At 36.8% G+C, this 16,001-nt stretch overlaps 2 protein-coding genes across 2 annotated transcripts in view; both read right to left on the bottom strand.

Annotated features, from left to right (window-relative positions):
• FAM189A1 (family with sequence similarity 189 member A1) overlaps positions 1–16,001 on the bottom strand; it is a 556,488-nt gene that overhangs the window by 287,011 nt on the left and 253,476 nt on the right. The gene's annotated exons all lie outside the window — the stretch shown is intronic.
• LOC122741513 (nuclear receptor-binding factor 2-like) lies at positions 62–14,680 on the bottom strand. Its single transcript, XM_043985046.1, is given in 4 exon segments — positions 62–847; positions 849–1,002; positions 13,695–13,838; positions 14,574–14,680. Coding segments are annotated over 4 exon segments (1,191 nt in total).

Raw genomic sequence — 16,001 nt, 5'->3', positions numbered from 1 at the left:
GTTTTCACTGTGTGATTTTCTCTCCCTTACCACCACCGTGTTAGCCTCTGCGACCTTTTATTTAACTATTCATGAGTCCTTTCAGAATATCTTCGGGGAGCTCCAGAAGTGGGAGCTCCGGGAATGGAAAGTCCAAGGGAGGAAGGTTAGGGATAGGAATGTCCTTGGCTTTTCCTGTGTTTGGTGCAAACTCCTGCCAGGTGGAGGAGGCTGAGGCAGTCTCTGAAGGGGGAGGCAGGCTCCACAACTCAGATTTTTCTACAAAGTCAGCATCTACATCCAATTCCTTTTCCAGCGGTGCCTTCTGGAGCCTGGCCTTCTCAGCACGGAGCTGTTTGTTTTCTCTTCTCAACCTTTCGTTGTCGGCCACAAGAAACTCTACGTGTCGCTTCAGATCAGCGATCTTGGTTGCCTGCTCCTCTATCGTGGTTTTGTCATCCTTTGGGACTTTGCTGCCAGCACACGGTTCTGTCGAGTCTTTCCTCTTCTGAAGAAGGAAAAGTAGAGTGCCTGAGTCCCTGTCGAAGACCCCTGACCCTGATGCAGAAGGACTGAAGTGCTGAGACCTGGACACATTTTGGACCTCAGACCCATCCTCAGCCAGTGGCCTGCCTGACATCAGGAGATGAGGGGGAATCTGCTGCTGGGCTTTCCACTTTTCCTCGCGCTTTGCCTTTTTCCACCTCTCCTGAATAAGCAAGAGTTGTTTCATGTGGCTGTCCCTTTGTAATTCCAGTGATAACTGAGCCTGCTCTGATTGTGTCAGCTTCATGGCTTCAGAAAGATATGCCGCTGCCTTCTGATGACACAAAATCGCCTCTTCGTATTTCCCTGCAGCTAATGACTGGTCTGTCTGCTTTCCTGCTCTGCTGATAAGCCAGGTTGAGCAGCCGGCGGCGCCCTGGCTTATGGAGGGCTGGAGGAGGGCAGCGCTCGGTCGGGCCCGTGAGCCTGGTCAGCGTCGCTGCCGAATCAACACAGCGGCCGCCGCTCTTATCATTTCTTACAGCATATTAGTATTATATTACATTCATAAACCACAATTTGTTTAGCCAATCTTCAATTGATGGTCATCCCTTCAATTTCCAATTCTTTGCCACCACAAAAAGAGCAGCTATAAATATTTTTTTACATGTGTGTCCTTTTTTATGATCATTTTGGGATAAAGACTTAATAGTGGTATTGCTGGGTCAAAGGGTATGCACAATTTTATAGTCCTTTGGGGATAGTTCCAAATTACTCCCCAGAATCGCTGGATCGGTTCACAGCTCCACCAACAATGCATTAGTGTTCCATTTTTTCCACAGCTTCTTCAACATTTATTATTTTCCTTTTTTGTCATATTAACCAATCTGATTCCTGTGAGGTCGTACTTCAGAATTGTTTTAATTTGCATTTCTCTAATCAAGAGTGATTTAGAGCATTTTTCATATGGCAATAGATAGCTTTGATTTCTTCATCAGAAAACTGCCTGTTCATATCGTTTGACCATTTCTCAATTGGGGAATGTATTTTCACACTATTTAAAAAGGACTATGGATATATGAAGCCTCCAATCTTGCCTTCAAGTTTGTGGTGCCTTAGACTAAATATACATATCAAAGTAGATTAACACCAACGAAATGTAGTCAGCTCTCAATTAGCTTGCACCCAGGTAATTCATTTTGTTTATTAACGAAAGAAATTTCTAAATCCTGAACTAGTTTCTCTTTACAACCCAGTATGCTGCTAGTTATCTCTCAAAACCCAAACATTATGGTCTCAGGTAATGAAAATTAATTTTAAAATTGTCCTAAGGTTAATATAATTAGAAGACAATTTTGTTATTGAAATCATATACTGCATTCAATGACTTTTATATTTATTTACCACCTTATATTTTCCAAGTCACTTTTTTCTTTTTTATTAATGCAAAAAATCAATTTAAGCAGGCTTACTACTTTTAGAGACAGAAAAGAGGAATGCAGAGTTATTGCCTTCCTTGTGAGTTTAAGCTTTTTGAGGTCAGAGATAGTGTCATTCATTTTGTAGCACCACCCACAAGACTTACCCATAGTAGTTCTTCAGTAAATATTTGCTTGATGGATGCTAAATTATAAGTATGCAAATTAATTTTCTGGAATAGCCTTAAATTTAGAAGTTAAAAATGCACTAGACATAATGAAAACAACCTTTATATTATATATGTACCGTATTCCATAGTGGTGTTTGTTTTTTCCAGCACAGCTCTGTACAAAACTGCTAAATAGGAAAAGTTGGTCTATTTCCCCTCCTTTTGCCTTCTGGCTCCCCTTCTCAAATCCTCAAGGGCTTAGTGTCCTCACTTGGATTATGTGCACCCAAAATCCCTCATGGCAGAATTCCATCCAATTCCTCCATCCTCTTCCCACTCCAAACAACAACAAACAAAAGCTTAAACCTTCAGCTACATTAGATCCAGATTAAGAGAACTGACTTCAAAGTTGGCCTCTGCCACTTAATAACTGATGGACCTTGGCCAAAACACTTAAATCTTTCTGTTTCTGGGTTTTGGTTTACTCATCTTTAAAACTGAAGAGGAGAGGGGGACCAGGTGGTCTCTACAATTTCTTCTTGCTCTATACTTTTATACTAATATAACAATGATGATGATGATAATAATAGTCACCATTTATATAAGCCATTTAGTCAGGTTTTTGAGCCAGGATACTCAACTATATCTTCCCACTACAACTTCACAAATATATATGCTACAAAATTACCTTCCAACATCCCAATATTTGAAAGGTTAATCATTTAAAATTTTAAAATACTGAGTTTCCCCCCAAAAGAAAAAAAGACCTATTTGTACAAAAACATTTCTAGCAGCTCTTTTGTCATGGCTAAGAATTGGAAATCAAGGGAATGCCCATCAATTGGGGAATGGCTAAATAAGCTGTGGTATATAATGGTGAAGGAATATTATTGTGCTATAAGAATCGACAAGCAGGATGATTTTTAAAAGGCCTGGAAAGACTTGTATGAACTGATGTATGATGAAGTAAGCAGAACCAGGAGAACGTTGTGCAGAGAGACAACAATATTGTTTGATGAAGAACTGTGAATGACAACTATTTTCGGCAATACAATGATCCAAGATCCCAAAGAACTAGTGATGGCAAGCATACCATCCACCTCCAAAGAAAGAACTGATATTGATTGAACGCAGACTGAAGCATGCTATTTTCCACTTTCTTTCATTTTTTCTTTTTTCTTTCTTTTTTTTGTTGGGGGGGGGTTGCAGGGCAATGAGGGTTAAGTGACTTGCCCAGGGTCACACAGCTAGTAAGTGTCAAGTGGATGAGGCTGGATTTGAACTCAGGTCCTCCTGAATCCAGGGCCAGTGCTTTATCCACTGAGTCACCTAGCTGCCCTGCTCATTTTTTTCTTTTATTCAAGTTTTCTTGTACAAAATTATTAATATGGTAATGTTTTATATAATTACACATCTATAACCCATATCTGATTCCTTACCACCTCAGGGAAGGGGGAGGGGAGGGAAGGAAGGTGGGATAAAATTTGGAACTCAAAACTATAAATAAAAATATTTATTATTTTAAAATATTGATGCTTCTTATTAAAATTTAACTTTACTGTCTTGTGATATACAACATACTAATTGACCTATGTGTAAACATTTTCATCAGCTGCTTCCCACTGACTTACAGAACTGAATTTGATTGGTTGGTTGGTCTTGGATTTACACCAGAAAACTTTAATAACTAGAGTGCTTACTCAGTGCCCTTACTGCAATCTGCTTTCTCAAGTCCTTGGCGGTAAGCAGAAGGACATTTATAGGCATGTACTGAGGCCCATCTTAGGGAAGGATTGAATTTGTAATCTTAGCCTTAAGATCATTCATAGAATGAGAATGTGAAAAGACAGTTTTGTTGTTACAAGAAAAAGTCTAGGGGGCAGCTAGGTAGCTCAGTGGATAGAGCACCGGCCCTGGAGTCAGGAGTACCTGAGTTCAAATCCGGCCTCTGTGTGACCCTGGGCAAGTCACTTAACCCCAATTGCCTCACTAAAAAAAAAAAAGAAGAAAAAAGTCTAATGAAGATAGGTTAGGTGATCTCCTTCATTCATTGGTGTGAAAAAGTATCATCTAGAAATTGCCACACTTTCAATGAAAAATGACAAGGTGGTCCACCTTGCTAAAATTATAATAGGAAATTTACTTTTTCAAAATTCTCAAAGCTAAATAAGTATAAAATATATTAAAATTAAACTTCCAAATAATATTTTTCTAAGTTTGTAGCACTTGTACTTTTGAAGTTATTAAAGCTTAAAACTGAGATTTTTAGGACAGCCTGTAGTATTTGATATTTAAGAGATGGTCCTCATTTCGGAGGAAAAGCTGGGGTCATTAGAGGAGCTTCAAATTATCATGCAAAAAATATACTCTGATATCTTCTTCTCACTGCATGTCATAATATGAGCAACAGACATTTTTTATCGACTTACTTTGTCTTACTTGTGTTAGCCCCTCATTAGTGGTTACTGATTTCTTCTAGGAGGATCTAAACTGTTCCTGGACCATGTAGACAGAATAACCTTATCCACAAACAGAACCATTTAGAGTATGGCTGCTTAAACTTTTTCTACTCGCAACCCCTTTGTGCATGAGAAATTTTTACATGACCTTGGGTATATAGGTATTATTATAAAATAGGTATACAAATCAAACATTTACTGGCAATTTTTTTCATGACATCCACATTCAGTTACGTGACCCACAGTTTAAGAAGTTTTGATCTAGAGAACCTTGCCACATTTAGGGAATACCTCTTCAACCATCCACCATCACAGTGAAAAATATCCTTGGCTAGGATACATCTGCCTGTTTTATGCCTTCCTTTTTATATGTTAATAATCAGATGGCCAGTTTAATTTGTTATATTTTAAGAGATATTGAATGTTTTTGGGGAGGGTTTTGTTTTGTTTTTCTTGTGGGGCAATGAAGGTTAAGTGACTTTCCCAGGGTCACACAGCTAGTAGGTGTCAAGTGTCTGAGGCCGGATTTGAACTCAGGTCTTCCTGAATCCAGGGCCGGTGCTTTATCCACTGCACCACCTAACTGCTTCAAGATATTGAGTGATTTTGATGTCTAGATGGGAAACACCTTGCTGGAAGAAATCCTCTAAGATGGCTTCCCCCCACCCCCATGTAATCAAATGCATTTTAAAAATTAAAAAAATAAATACAGCAGGTTTCTGAATTCACTATATCTTTCAGTCAATTGCAAAATGGCAAAGTTTTCATTGTAGATAATTAGCTGCAAAATCTTGCTTTTTCCTCCTACAAGTACCCTCATCAAACATTCCCTTGATATATGTATGGATGAATCAAATAAAGATTGTGTATAGATGATAAAAAGGCATGATGTTCTTTCTCATTCATCCTTTTCTCAGTAATAATAAAAATATTTTTTCCCATATCTTTGACATTATCTCCTCCTTCAGCTACTCTGTGAATCAGACCTCAATGCGTTCACAAGTGTACTGCCTAAACCAATGATATTTCTGTGCACTTGGCTCAATTTGGCTGTTTTTCTTAACTGTGTTCTCTACAATATCATTTCTACCTATAGACACATCTAAAACTCTGACATTAAAAGACACATGCAAAAGCTCTATAGTCCCAGATCCCAGATCCTAAAATCTCATATGATGAAAACAATTCATTATAAAAAGTCCTTGGGAATCTTTTCCCATTATTTTGCTATTTATAGTCTTAATCTCATCTTTAAATGTCATCAGAAATGATATAGTTTAGTTGCATCTTTCTCTCTGTGGAAAGCTCCACCATGAGGAGAAGGCATCTGAGGGCAAGCCATGTGGCTTGGAAGGTCAGTTCCTTGGCATCAGGAAGTGACATTTGGTGTTTCCGGTTCAGACAGGAGGCTTGTGGAACGAAGAAGGGGCAAGGTTCTCTGTTTCTGTCAGGACCTTGTAGAGAGTGGAACGAGAAATGCCGGCTCCCTGAGATAGATAGATGTAGGCAACTAGGCCTCTTTCTCTCTCTTCACCAAATTCTTATGCTCCTTAATAAACGCTTAAAAGTCTAAACTCTTGCTAAAGCTTCTAATTTATTGGCGACCACTCATTAGATTTTTAGACAGTATAGCTAGATAGGAACTTTACACCTAAATATCCTTTAAAATAGTTTTAACCTCCATTGCTTCTTTTGAATTTAAGAAACAATACTACCCATAATAATCCATTGTCCTTCTTTATAAGACTTTACAAATGAGTTTATATTCTAAACCAATGCTGTCTTTGGCTGCCATCTTGCTGCTTGACAACCAAGTCAAATATTTGACTAAAGCACTTGTTGAGCTTTTGTGTTCTCTTTATCATGGCAATTGATTTATATCTATTAAAATGTATGCAATTATTGTAATCAGTGCTAATGCCATTTTTAGTCATTTTTATCATCAATTACTATTAAAAATAGTTTAGGTTTAAGTTGTTTCAATTACATGATTATAATTTCTCTATATAAGTTAGGGCATATTTGTGACACATAGACTTTTCTGAGACTTTTTAGTACAAAGAAAGTGGGAAGATATTTGAAATGACAGTTCTGGAGCCTCCTTATGACCCCAGAAAACTGCATTAGAGACAGGGCAAAAAGTATTGCATTCAAAATATACCCCAGCAGACAACAGTAAAGCTTTAATGGTGGTGGAAAGGGAAGATATGGTGTAAGTGGCCCATTGGGACAAGTCCTTCAAGCATGCGCACATACACACTCAGAAATCTTGCATGGTTCCTGTCAGCATGGAAATTTGGGGGAAACTGTGATTTGGCTACACATGATTTGCCACACATGACTATCATCACACACTGCTGTGTGATGACAAAAAGTTTTCTCATTCCTGTGCCAGAAGAACCAATGAATCATCAGAACTGATGACTTACTGAGTCAGCGCTAAGAACAAAAAGGATTGACTGCAATTCTATCACTTTCTTTTCTTTACACTTATGAATAGGCACTGCTACTTTGAGCTAACTCTGAGAACTGGGTGAAGGTAAAGATGGCTGCCCCATATGCCACCAGCTTATAATGATCATGAACATATGGCCACCTATGTGTCTTAGTCTTTATTCTTTCCTGACCTTAGGCAGATGAGCATTCAGAATGGGAGTGTGCAAGAGACCTGGTAAATTCAAGAGATACTGAGGTCCTACTGGTGGTCAGAGCTGTAGATCAGCAGTAGCAGTATCTAATAGGGACTATGCCAGTGCATCTTGGAGTGGTAGCTGCCAACAGCAGCAGAAGCACCTATTAAGTATGCCCCAAAGTGACAAAAGGATGATGGCATTTCAGTTTTATGGTGGCTAGGATTTATTAGCTATGTACTCTAGAAAATCAGAAATAGGAAGCAAGGTAAGTAGGATAAGGCAACCTGTGGGTACACAGCTACCTCAAGCTAGTTTAAGTAAAATTAATCATCAGGACAAAGTATTAACTTAAAAGAGGAAAGGAGGGGCGGCTAGGTGGCGCAGTGGATAAAGAACCGGTCTTGGATTCAGGAGTACCTGAGTTCAAATCCAGCCTCAGACACTTGACTTATTAGCTGTGTGACCCTGGGCAAGTCACTTAACCCCCCATTGCCCAGCAAAAAAAAAATAGAAAAGAAAAGAGGAAGGGAAAAATATTTTTAAAATCAATATTAATAATTGAATATCCCAGTGAACTCACTACTCAAAAGAAAGATACCAAAATATTTATAGCAATACTTTCTTTTTTTTTTTTAGTGAGGCAATTGGGGTTAAGTGACTTGCCCAAGGTCACACAGCTAGTAAGTGTTAAGTGTCTGAGGCTGGATTTGAACTCAGGTACTCCTGACTCCAGGGCTGGTGCTGTATCCACTGTGCCACCTAGTTGCCCCTATAGCAATACTTTCTTAAGGTAGGAAATAGCTTTAAAGTAGATGCCTATCAATTCAGGAATGTCAAAAAAATGTAGTATATGAATGTAATGGAATATTATCATAAGAAGTGGTAAATAATTTGCGAAAAAGCAGACATACGCAAATTGTAACAAATTTAGTATTCATCAAGAATATGCAAAAAGTCAAGGGTCACAATCAAAATATCAAAGTAAAAAGAAATAAACCCAACAATTAATAGATAAAACAAGGAAATCTCGTTACACTAAAAGGAACTATAGAAAATAAACAACATAAATATTAAATATATATGCATCAAAATGCCTAGTATTGCTCTTCACAAAGGGAAAGTTAAATGAGTTACAAAAAGACATAGATATTTACACTGTAATAGTTGGAGGCTGGAGTGTTCCTATGTCAGAGCTGGGCAGATCTAACTGAAAGATCAACAAAAGGGAAAAAATAAAGATTTGAAAAAAATGCTTGTAGAATTGACAGCTAAGAAACTTATGACACCATCAGAATGGGACCAGTAAAGAATACCAGTAAAGAATATTTCTTAGCACCACATGGAACTTTTTACAAAAATAGAACATGTCCTAAGCACAGAGAAAATGCAAATGACTTTAAAAAAGGAAAAAAAAACTAAATGTATCCTCTGCAGGCTATAATGTTATAAAAATAGTAATTAATTCAGGGAGTACATGAAAAAAGATACAAGCAGAATAAGACACTTAATATTGAAATCCTAAATAATGAAAGGATTGAAAAGGAATTTTTAAAAAATTTAAAAAGGAATTCAAAGAAACAATAAATATGTTAAATACAGTGAAAAGTATACGACCAATTACTAAAATTTGGAGAATGAAACTAAAGGAATCCTAACCACAATTATTATATACCTAAAACAAATATTACAAAATAGGAAAATAATTTTACTAATTAGAAATATGGATGTTAAATGTTAGAAAACTAACAACAACATACTTGAAATAAGTACAAATGGGGAAATTCTGAAAATTAGAGAACTAGATAAACTGAAAACCAAGAGGAATACAGAATTGATAAACAAAACTGAAAGCGGGTTCTTTGAAAAGACTAACAAGGCTACTGCAGAAACCTCCAATATGAATTCCTTTTAGAAATTATTCTGGCACTTTGAACATAAAGTTCATTTTTTATAAAAGCACCTTTTCTCCATTATTATTTGACATAGTTTGAAAAATGTTAGCAATAACAATAAGAAAAGAGAAAGGAATTAAAGGCACAAAGATGGGTCAAAAAATAAAAAAAGAAGATAAAACTATCCCTATTGGTGGATTACATGATAGTTTAGGGAATCAGCACAGAAACTAATTATGAAGATTAATAACTTCAGCAAAGTTGCAGGCTATAAAATTAACCTACAAAAATCAATAACATTCCAATATAATAATAACAAAATCCAGGAAGTAATAAAAAAGGGAAGTACCACTTAAAATAACTACAAGACATAAAATATATAGGAGTCAATCAACCAAGGCACACTCAATACTTGAATAGATCCAATTACAAAATATCCCTTAAAGGAATAAAGAACAACTTAGTTGATAGCTGGACCATGCCAATAAAATAAAATGAGAATACTAGCAATGTGAACCTATACGCATATGCCATGCTAGTCATATCAGCAAAGGGTTATTTTATAGAACTAGAAAGAATAATAATAAAATTCATTTAAAGGTAAAGAGATATGGAATATCAAGAAAAAGTTAGGGATGAAGCGAAACAGCACTTCAAGACCTCGAACTCTATTTTTAAGCTACAATCATAAAAGCCATTTACTTTATACTGATTTTTAAATTAGGAAAATGGGTCAATGGAACACACTAAATGAGGAAAAATATTTATCATAAAAATATTTTACTATTTTCCAGTTACATGTAAAGATAGAATTTTTAGTTCCAAATTATTCTCTCTCCCTTCCTTCCCTGCCCCTTCCCTTAGAAAGCAATCCGACATAGGATATGTGTAATTTAAGATTCTAAATGTGGATTCTAATCTGTTCCCCCAGTTTGGGGGAAACTGACTAAAAATCACTGATAAAACGAGTTTAGGTTTTTAAGGGTTTATTAGAAAATAGAAAGAAAAAGATTGAGAACAGAATTCTAACAGCCTGGCATTCCTATCTTTCCTCAAATTTCCTATGAAGTCCTCTGCCGCCACCACCATCAAGTCAGGAAGCCAAAAAGGCCAGCGCTCTCTGTGCAGGCTCCCTTTCCTCCTTCCTGTCTCCTCCCAGACCATAGGAGGCTCCTCAAGTTGATTGGCTGGTAGCCTTGATAGACAGCACCCATGAGCAAACGTCATTTCCTGACGCCAAGGAAAAGCCACAATGCCTCTGAGGCATTTTCCTCATGGTGGAGTTTTCCACAGCAAGTCTCCAGTAGGTGGCGTCATTCCAATCATTACAGTCCCCCCTTTTGTTCCTCAAGAAACAAAATGTTTCCTTGACGGAACAGTAAAAAAGAATATAATAACTATTGCTAACTAATAATATGTGAACAACAATATAGAAAAGGAAGAGAGGAAAGTTTTGTCCAGAGGGGCGATTTTTTTTTTTCCTCATGAACCAACGCTTTGACATTAGTCTTGCAAAGGGAGGGCCTCTGCATAGGGTACATGTTACAGATGATGTATATTATAACAGAAAGGAGATAGTAAAAACTAACAAAGCAAAACAGTTCATATAAAGTCTCTGAGAGTCTTTTCTCAGATGTCCTCTAGGTGTAGTCGTGGAATGGAAGTCTTTTCAGGGGTTCATGTGTGGATGCTGGTAATCAGCCAGGAAAATTTCCTTCAAAATTGAGCTTAACACAACTTTAAAATAGCTTTGTTAATAATTAAATCAAACAATGAAAGTTCTCAAAAACATGTCTAAGGGAATTCAGAATCTTGGTTGTTACACATGAAACATATAATAAAACAAAAATTGAAACATTCTTTAAAATTAATATTAATATAGTTCCCCCTATGGAGGGCAATTGAGAAGACAATTGCTCCAATATTAATTATTTAGCTAGAATTTTAGCCCTTAACAGATATATATGTACCATAACCTTAAACATATTTCTGCATTTGTCATGTTGTGAAAGAAGAATCAGAATGAAAGGAAAAAACCTCAAAAAACAAAAAAAACCCAAAAAGTAGAAACAGTATGGTTCAATGTGCATCCTGATTCCATAGTTCTTTTTTTTCTGGATGTAGAGAGAATTTCCCATCATGAGTCCTTTGGAATTATCTTGGATCATTGTACTACTGAGAAGAGCCCAAGTCTTTCACAGATGATCATCACACAATGGTGTTGATACTGTGCATAATGTTCTCCTGGTTCTACTCATTTCACTCAGCATCAATTCATGTAAGTCTTTCCAAGTTTTTCTGAAATCTGTTTATTGTTTTAAATGAGGAAAAATCTTAAAGAGCAGACTTAATGAACCAAAGTTTGATCAACCCCCAAACCATAAATTACCTAGAAAAGAGAAATCCCTATTTGATAAGAGCAACTATAAAGTAGTATAGCAAACAATTGTTTCCACTAACAACTTATACGATATCCCACAATTGAAATGGAAATGTGATTTGAATATTAAAAGTCATTCAATAAACATTAGAAGAGAAACATATCATATACCTTTCATACCTGGAGGCTGGAGGTGGGGTAAGGGTATGGGTAAGGTGGATGGGAAGGAGGAAATACCTAACCAAACAAGGAATAGAGGCAATTTATAAGGTAAAATGGGTAATTTTGAGAATATAAAATTTTAAATATTTTGCACAGACATTTCATTTGATCCCAATACAATATACAGAATACTACAACAATGTAAGTTGAATGAACAATAACAAACTGATTGCTTTGGAACTGTAATGAGGCCAAACTTGGCTTCAGAGAAAAGATATGAGAATATCCTTGTGTTTCTGGTTCCTTTGCAGAATTGAAAGATCATGTAAGTGAGATCCTGCTTATGGCATTAGCTTTCTGACTTGTTTGATATGCTGTTGAATTTTGCAGATTTTTCTTTCTCTATTTCCTTCTTTTCTTTATACTTTATTATGGGGCTTGCTTTCTGGAAAACATGGGGACATTTTTTTTTTTGGTGAGGCAATTGGGGCTAAGTGACTTGCCCAGGGTCACACAGCTAGTAAGTGTCAAGTGTCTGAGGTTGGATTTGAACTCAGGTCCTCCTTAATCCAGAGCTGGTATTCTATCCACTGCACCACCTAGAGGACAGATAATTTCAAAAGAAAAAGTATTTTTTAAGGGAACTACATTTAGAGTCAGAGAAGCTGTGTTAAAATATTAGTTTTCTTCCCCAGTTGAGAAATGATCAAAGGATATGAACAGGCAGTTTTCAGATGAATAAATCAAAGCTATCTATTGCCATATGAAAAAAATGTTCTAAATTACTATTAATTAGAGAAACACAAGTTAAAGCAATTCCAAGGTACCACCTCACACCTATCAGATTTGCTAATATGAAAAAAAGGAAAATAATAAATGCTGGAGAAGATGTGGAAAAATTGGAACACTAACACATTGTTGGTGGAGTTGTGAACTCATCCAACCATTCTGGAGAGCAATTTGGAACAAGGCCCAAAGAGCTATGGGGCTGTGTCTACCCTTTGACCCAGTAATACCAATACTAGGTCTATATCCCAAAGTAATCATAAAAAAATGGAAAAGGACTCACACGTACAAAATTATTTTTAGCAGCTCTCTTTGTAGTGGCAAAAAATTGGAGGTTGGGGGAATGCCCATCAATTGGGGGATGGCTGAACAAGTTGTGGTATGTGAATGTGATGGAATACTATTTTCCTTATAAGAAATGATGAGCAGGCAGATTTCAGAAAAACCTGGAAAGACTTAAGCAGACCGATGCTGAGTGAAGTGAGAAGAACCAGGAGAACATTGTGCATAGTAATAGCAATGTTGTGTGATGATCAGCTGTAACAGACTTAACTCTTCTCAGCAACATAATGATACAAGACAATTCCAAAGGACTAGTGATGGAAAATGCTCTCCACATCCAGAAGAAGGACTGTGGAATCTGAATGCTGATTGAACCATACTATTTTTATTATTTAGTTATTTTTTTCTTTTTTGAGATTTTTTTTCCTTTTGCTCTGACTCTTCTTTCACAACATAACTAATTTGGAAATATGTTTAATGTGACTGTATATACATTGCTTGCCATCTTGAGGAGGGTGTAGGGAAGAGTGGAGGGTGGAAATTTGAAACTCAAAATCTTATAAAAAATGAATGTTGAAAACTACCTTTGCATGTAACTGGAAAAAATAAAATGCTATTAAGATTTTAAAAAATAAAATAAAATGGGGGTGGCTAGGTGGCGCAGTGGATAAAGCACTGGCCCTGGATTCAGGAGTACCTGAGTTCAAATCCAGCCTCAGACACTTGAGATGTACTAGCTGTGTGACCCTGGGCAAGTCACTTAACCCCCATTGCCCCGTAAAAAAAAAATTTAAATTAAAAAAATAATAAAATAAAATAAAATACCAGTTCTCCTATTTCTTTTTGTTATGTTACCTTGAACAAGCTCCTCTCTAGGCCTCAGCTTCTTCATAAATAAAATGAAATTACTCTAGATAATCACTAAGGTTATTTCTAGCTCTAATTCATGTGACCTCCAAAGGAAGAATTCAATCCCTCTAATACATAGTAGATCAGGGCTAATGAATATATTTTCCATTCATTATATGTGACAAGTTGATAACCTACCTGTAACAAACATATGTTCCTAAAGAAATAACTGATGAAACTATAGTCACCACACTTAATGCCAGCACTTCCTGATCCTTTTCTACAGCCTCTCCCACAACTTTTGTTTCCATCAGCAAATGACAAATGTGGTGTGTTCCTTCTCTTAAAATTAATATAAAGGCAAAAATTTAATGGATATTACTCCAGCAGGCAAAGTAAACTAAAAGAATTAATTTCAAGTTTGTCCATATGCAAATAAGACAGAAAATTATACTATGTAATATAGATCTTTAACTTTCCACCGAAATAAACAGAACAGTTTAATCAAGACAATGTACAAGCTAAATTATATACAAATTGATATTAATCATGAATTAATGACTCCCAGATATTTGCATTTCATGCACAGAACTTATTTATATGGAATGCTGTAAGACAAAATTATTAATAATAGGGATTTGGGGACTTCCAGGGACTCCCTTGCTGAGAGAGCCTGGCTGACCTTTCTTAAGGCCAGCCCAGAGTCAGGAAGTTACCTCATTCATAACCACACCTACCATGAAAACTTTGTTCCACCAGAGGATCTGAACTCTGACCTCAGCATGTTCTACTCATGGACCACCCTCAAATCCAGTGAACCAATGGATTTTGGTGATGCTGGCCAATTAGCTTGGAGCCATGTGTAGGGACTGCCTCTCTTCCAGACCTGCAGGTAGCTTCTGCTGTCACAGGAACTTCCTCTTTTTGGCCTGTACCTGGTGCTAGGTATGTAGGCATTTTTTCTGATACTAAGTCTAAATTTGTCCTTTGCAACTTCTATCTACTGATAATAATTCAATCCTCTTGGACCAACCAGAGCAAGTCTAAGCTTCTTCCACATGACAATCCTTTACATACTTGAAAAACACTATCATGTTCCAGCTGAGTCTTCTCTTCATCAAGCTTAATATCATCAGTTCCTTCAAATGATCCTTATATGACATGGAATCAAGGCTCTTCACCATCTTTACTGTCTTCCTCTGGATGCTCTCCAGCTTCTATCAACATCTTTATTGAAATGCCCAGAACTGAATATCCTCCTCCTCATGTAGTCTGCCAAGGGCAGTGGGAGGAGCCTGTTACTGCTTTATTTCTGGAAGCTCTGCCCCTCTTAAAACAGCCCAATGTCAAATGGTTTAGATAGGCTATGATATCACTCTGATGACTCATTTTGAACTTGTAGCCTACTAAGACTCACAGATCACCTTCAGAATAAATACTGTCAAATCATGCTTCCCACATCTAGTACTTGTATATTTTTTATACTTAAGTCAGTAATTACCCTAACCTATAATCTTAAGAGAGTTGTATGGGGCCAGGTAGCATTATAGTAACACCCAGAGGAACCCAACTAGAATGTGTCAGAGGCAGAGTTTGAACCCAAGGCTTCTAGAATCTGAGGCTAGCTCTCTTTCTACTACACCATTCTGCCTCTTGATCTCTATTTTGCAGGAGAATACAAGGGACCTATCACTTCTTGTGCTGAACCTATAGGAAGATGTGGATAGAATTTGCACAGGTTGGGTAGATATGGAGGCACAGTGATCTGTAATACTGGAATTCAAATCTCTGAAATCCCAGATTACCATTTGAACATTTTGATTATCTGAATAAAAATTAAAATGGTTTCCCAGCCACTCTCTCTCAGTTCTCTTCAGTATTCTTCCGTTTCTGATTCATTTTCTTTTGCTCATATCTGACAAAAGATCCACTCCACTTTTGTTTCTGTTAAATTTATTTTGAGTTTTACAACAGAGGAAGTTTTGTCACTATAGGTCCTTAGTGCAAGAACTAGGGTATGTATGGAGAGCTCAGCACATTAGTTCTCACTCTTTAGGGCAGCCAGAAGTCTCCATTCCTTACTTTCTACTTCTTACCCTTACCTTATTTTTCCTACATATTGTTCCTCTTCTTCATCTGACCTTATTTCCCAAACTTTCATGAGGTACCTCTAGAGAAAGGGTGTTAACTTTTTTGTATTATGGCCCCTTTTGTCAGTTTGGTGAAGTCTGTGGACCCCTTCCCAAAATAATGTCATTAAATGCATAAAATTAAATACATAGGATTACAAAAGAAACCAATTATGTTAAAATATAGTTATCAGCATACACACACATATGGGGGTGGGGGGTTCATAGTTAAGTGACTTGCCCAGAGTCATATGGCTAGTAATATCTGAGGCCAGGTTTTGAACTCAGGTCCTCCTAACTTCAGGGCCAGTGCTCTATTCACTGTGCTACCTAACTGCCATATGTATTTATATATGCATACATACACATAGATATG

The sequence above is a fragment of the Dromiciops gliroides genome, chromosome 2, assembly GCF_019393635.1.
Source record: "Dromiciops gliroides isolate mDroGli1 chromosome 2, mDroGli1.pri, whole genome shotgun sequence".
NCBI lineage: Eukaryota > Metazoa > Chordata > Mammalia > Microbiotheria > Microbiotheriidae > Dromiciops > Dromiciops gliroides.
Note: the sequence above shows the minus strand (reverse complement) of the source record. Positions and strands in the feature narration are given on the sequence as shown.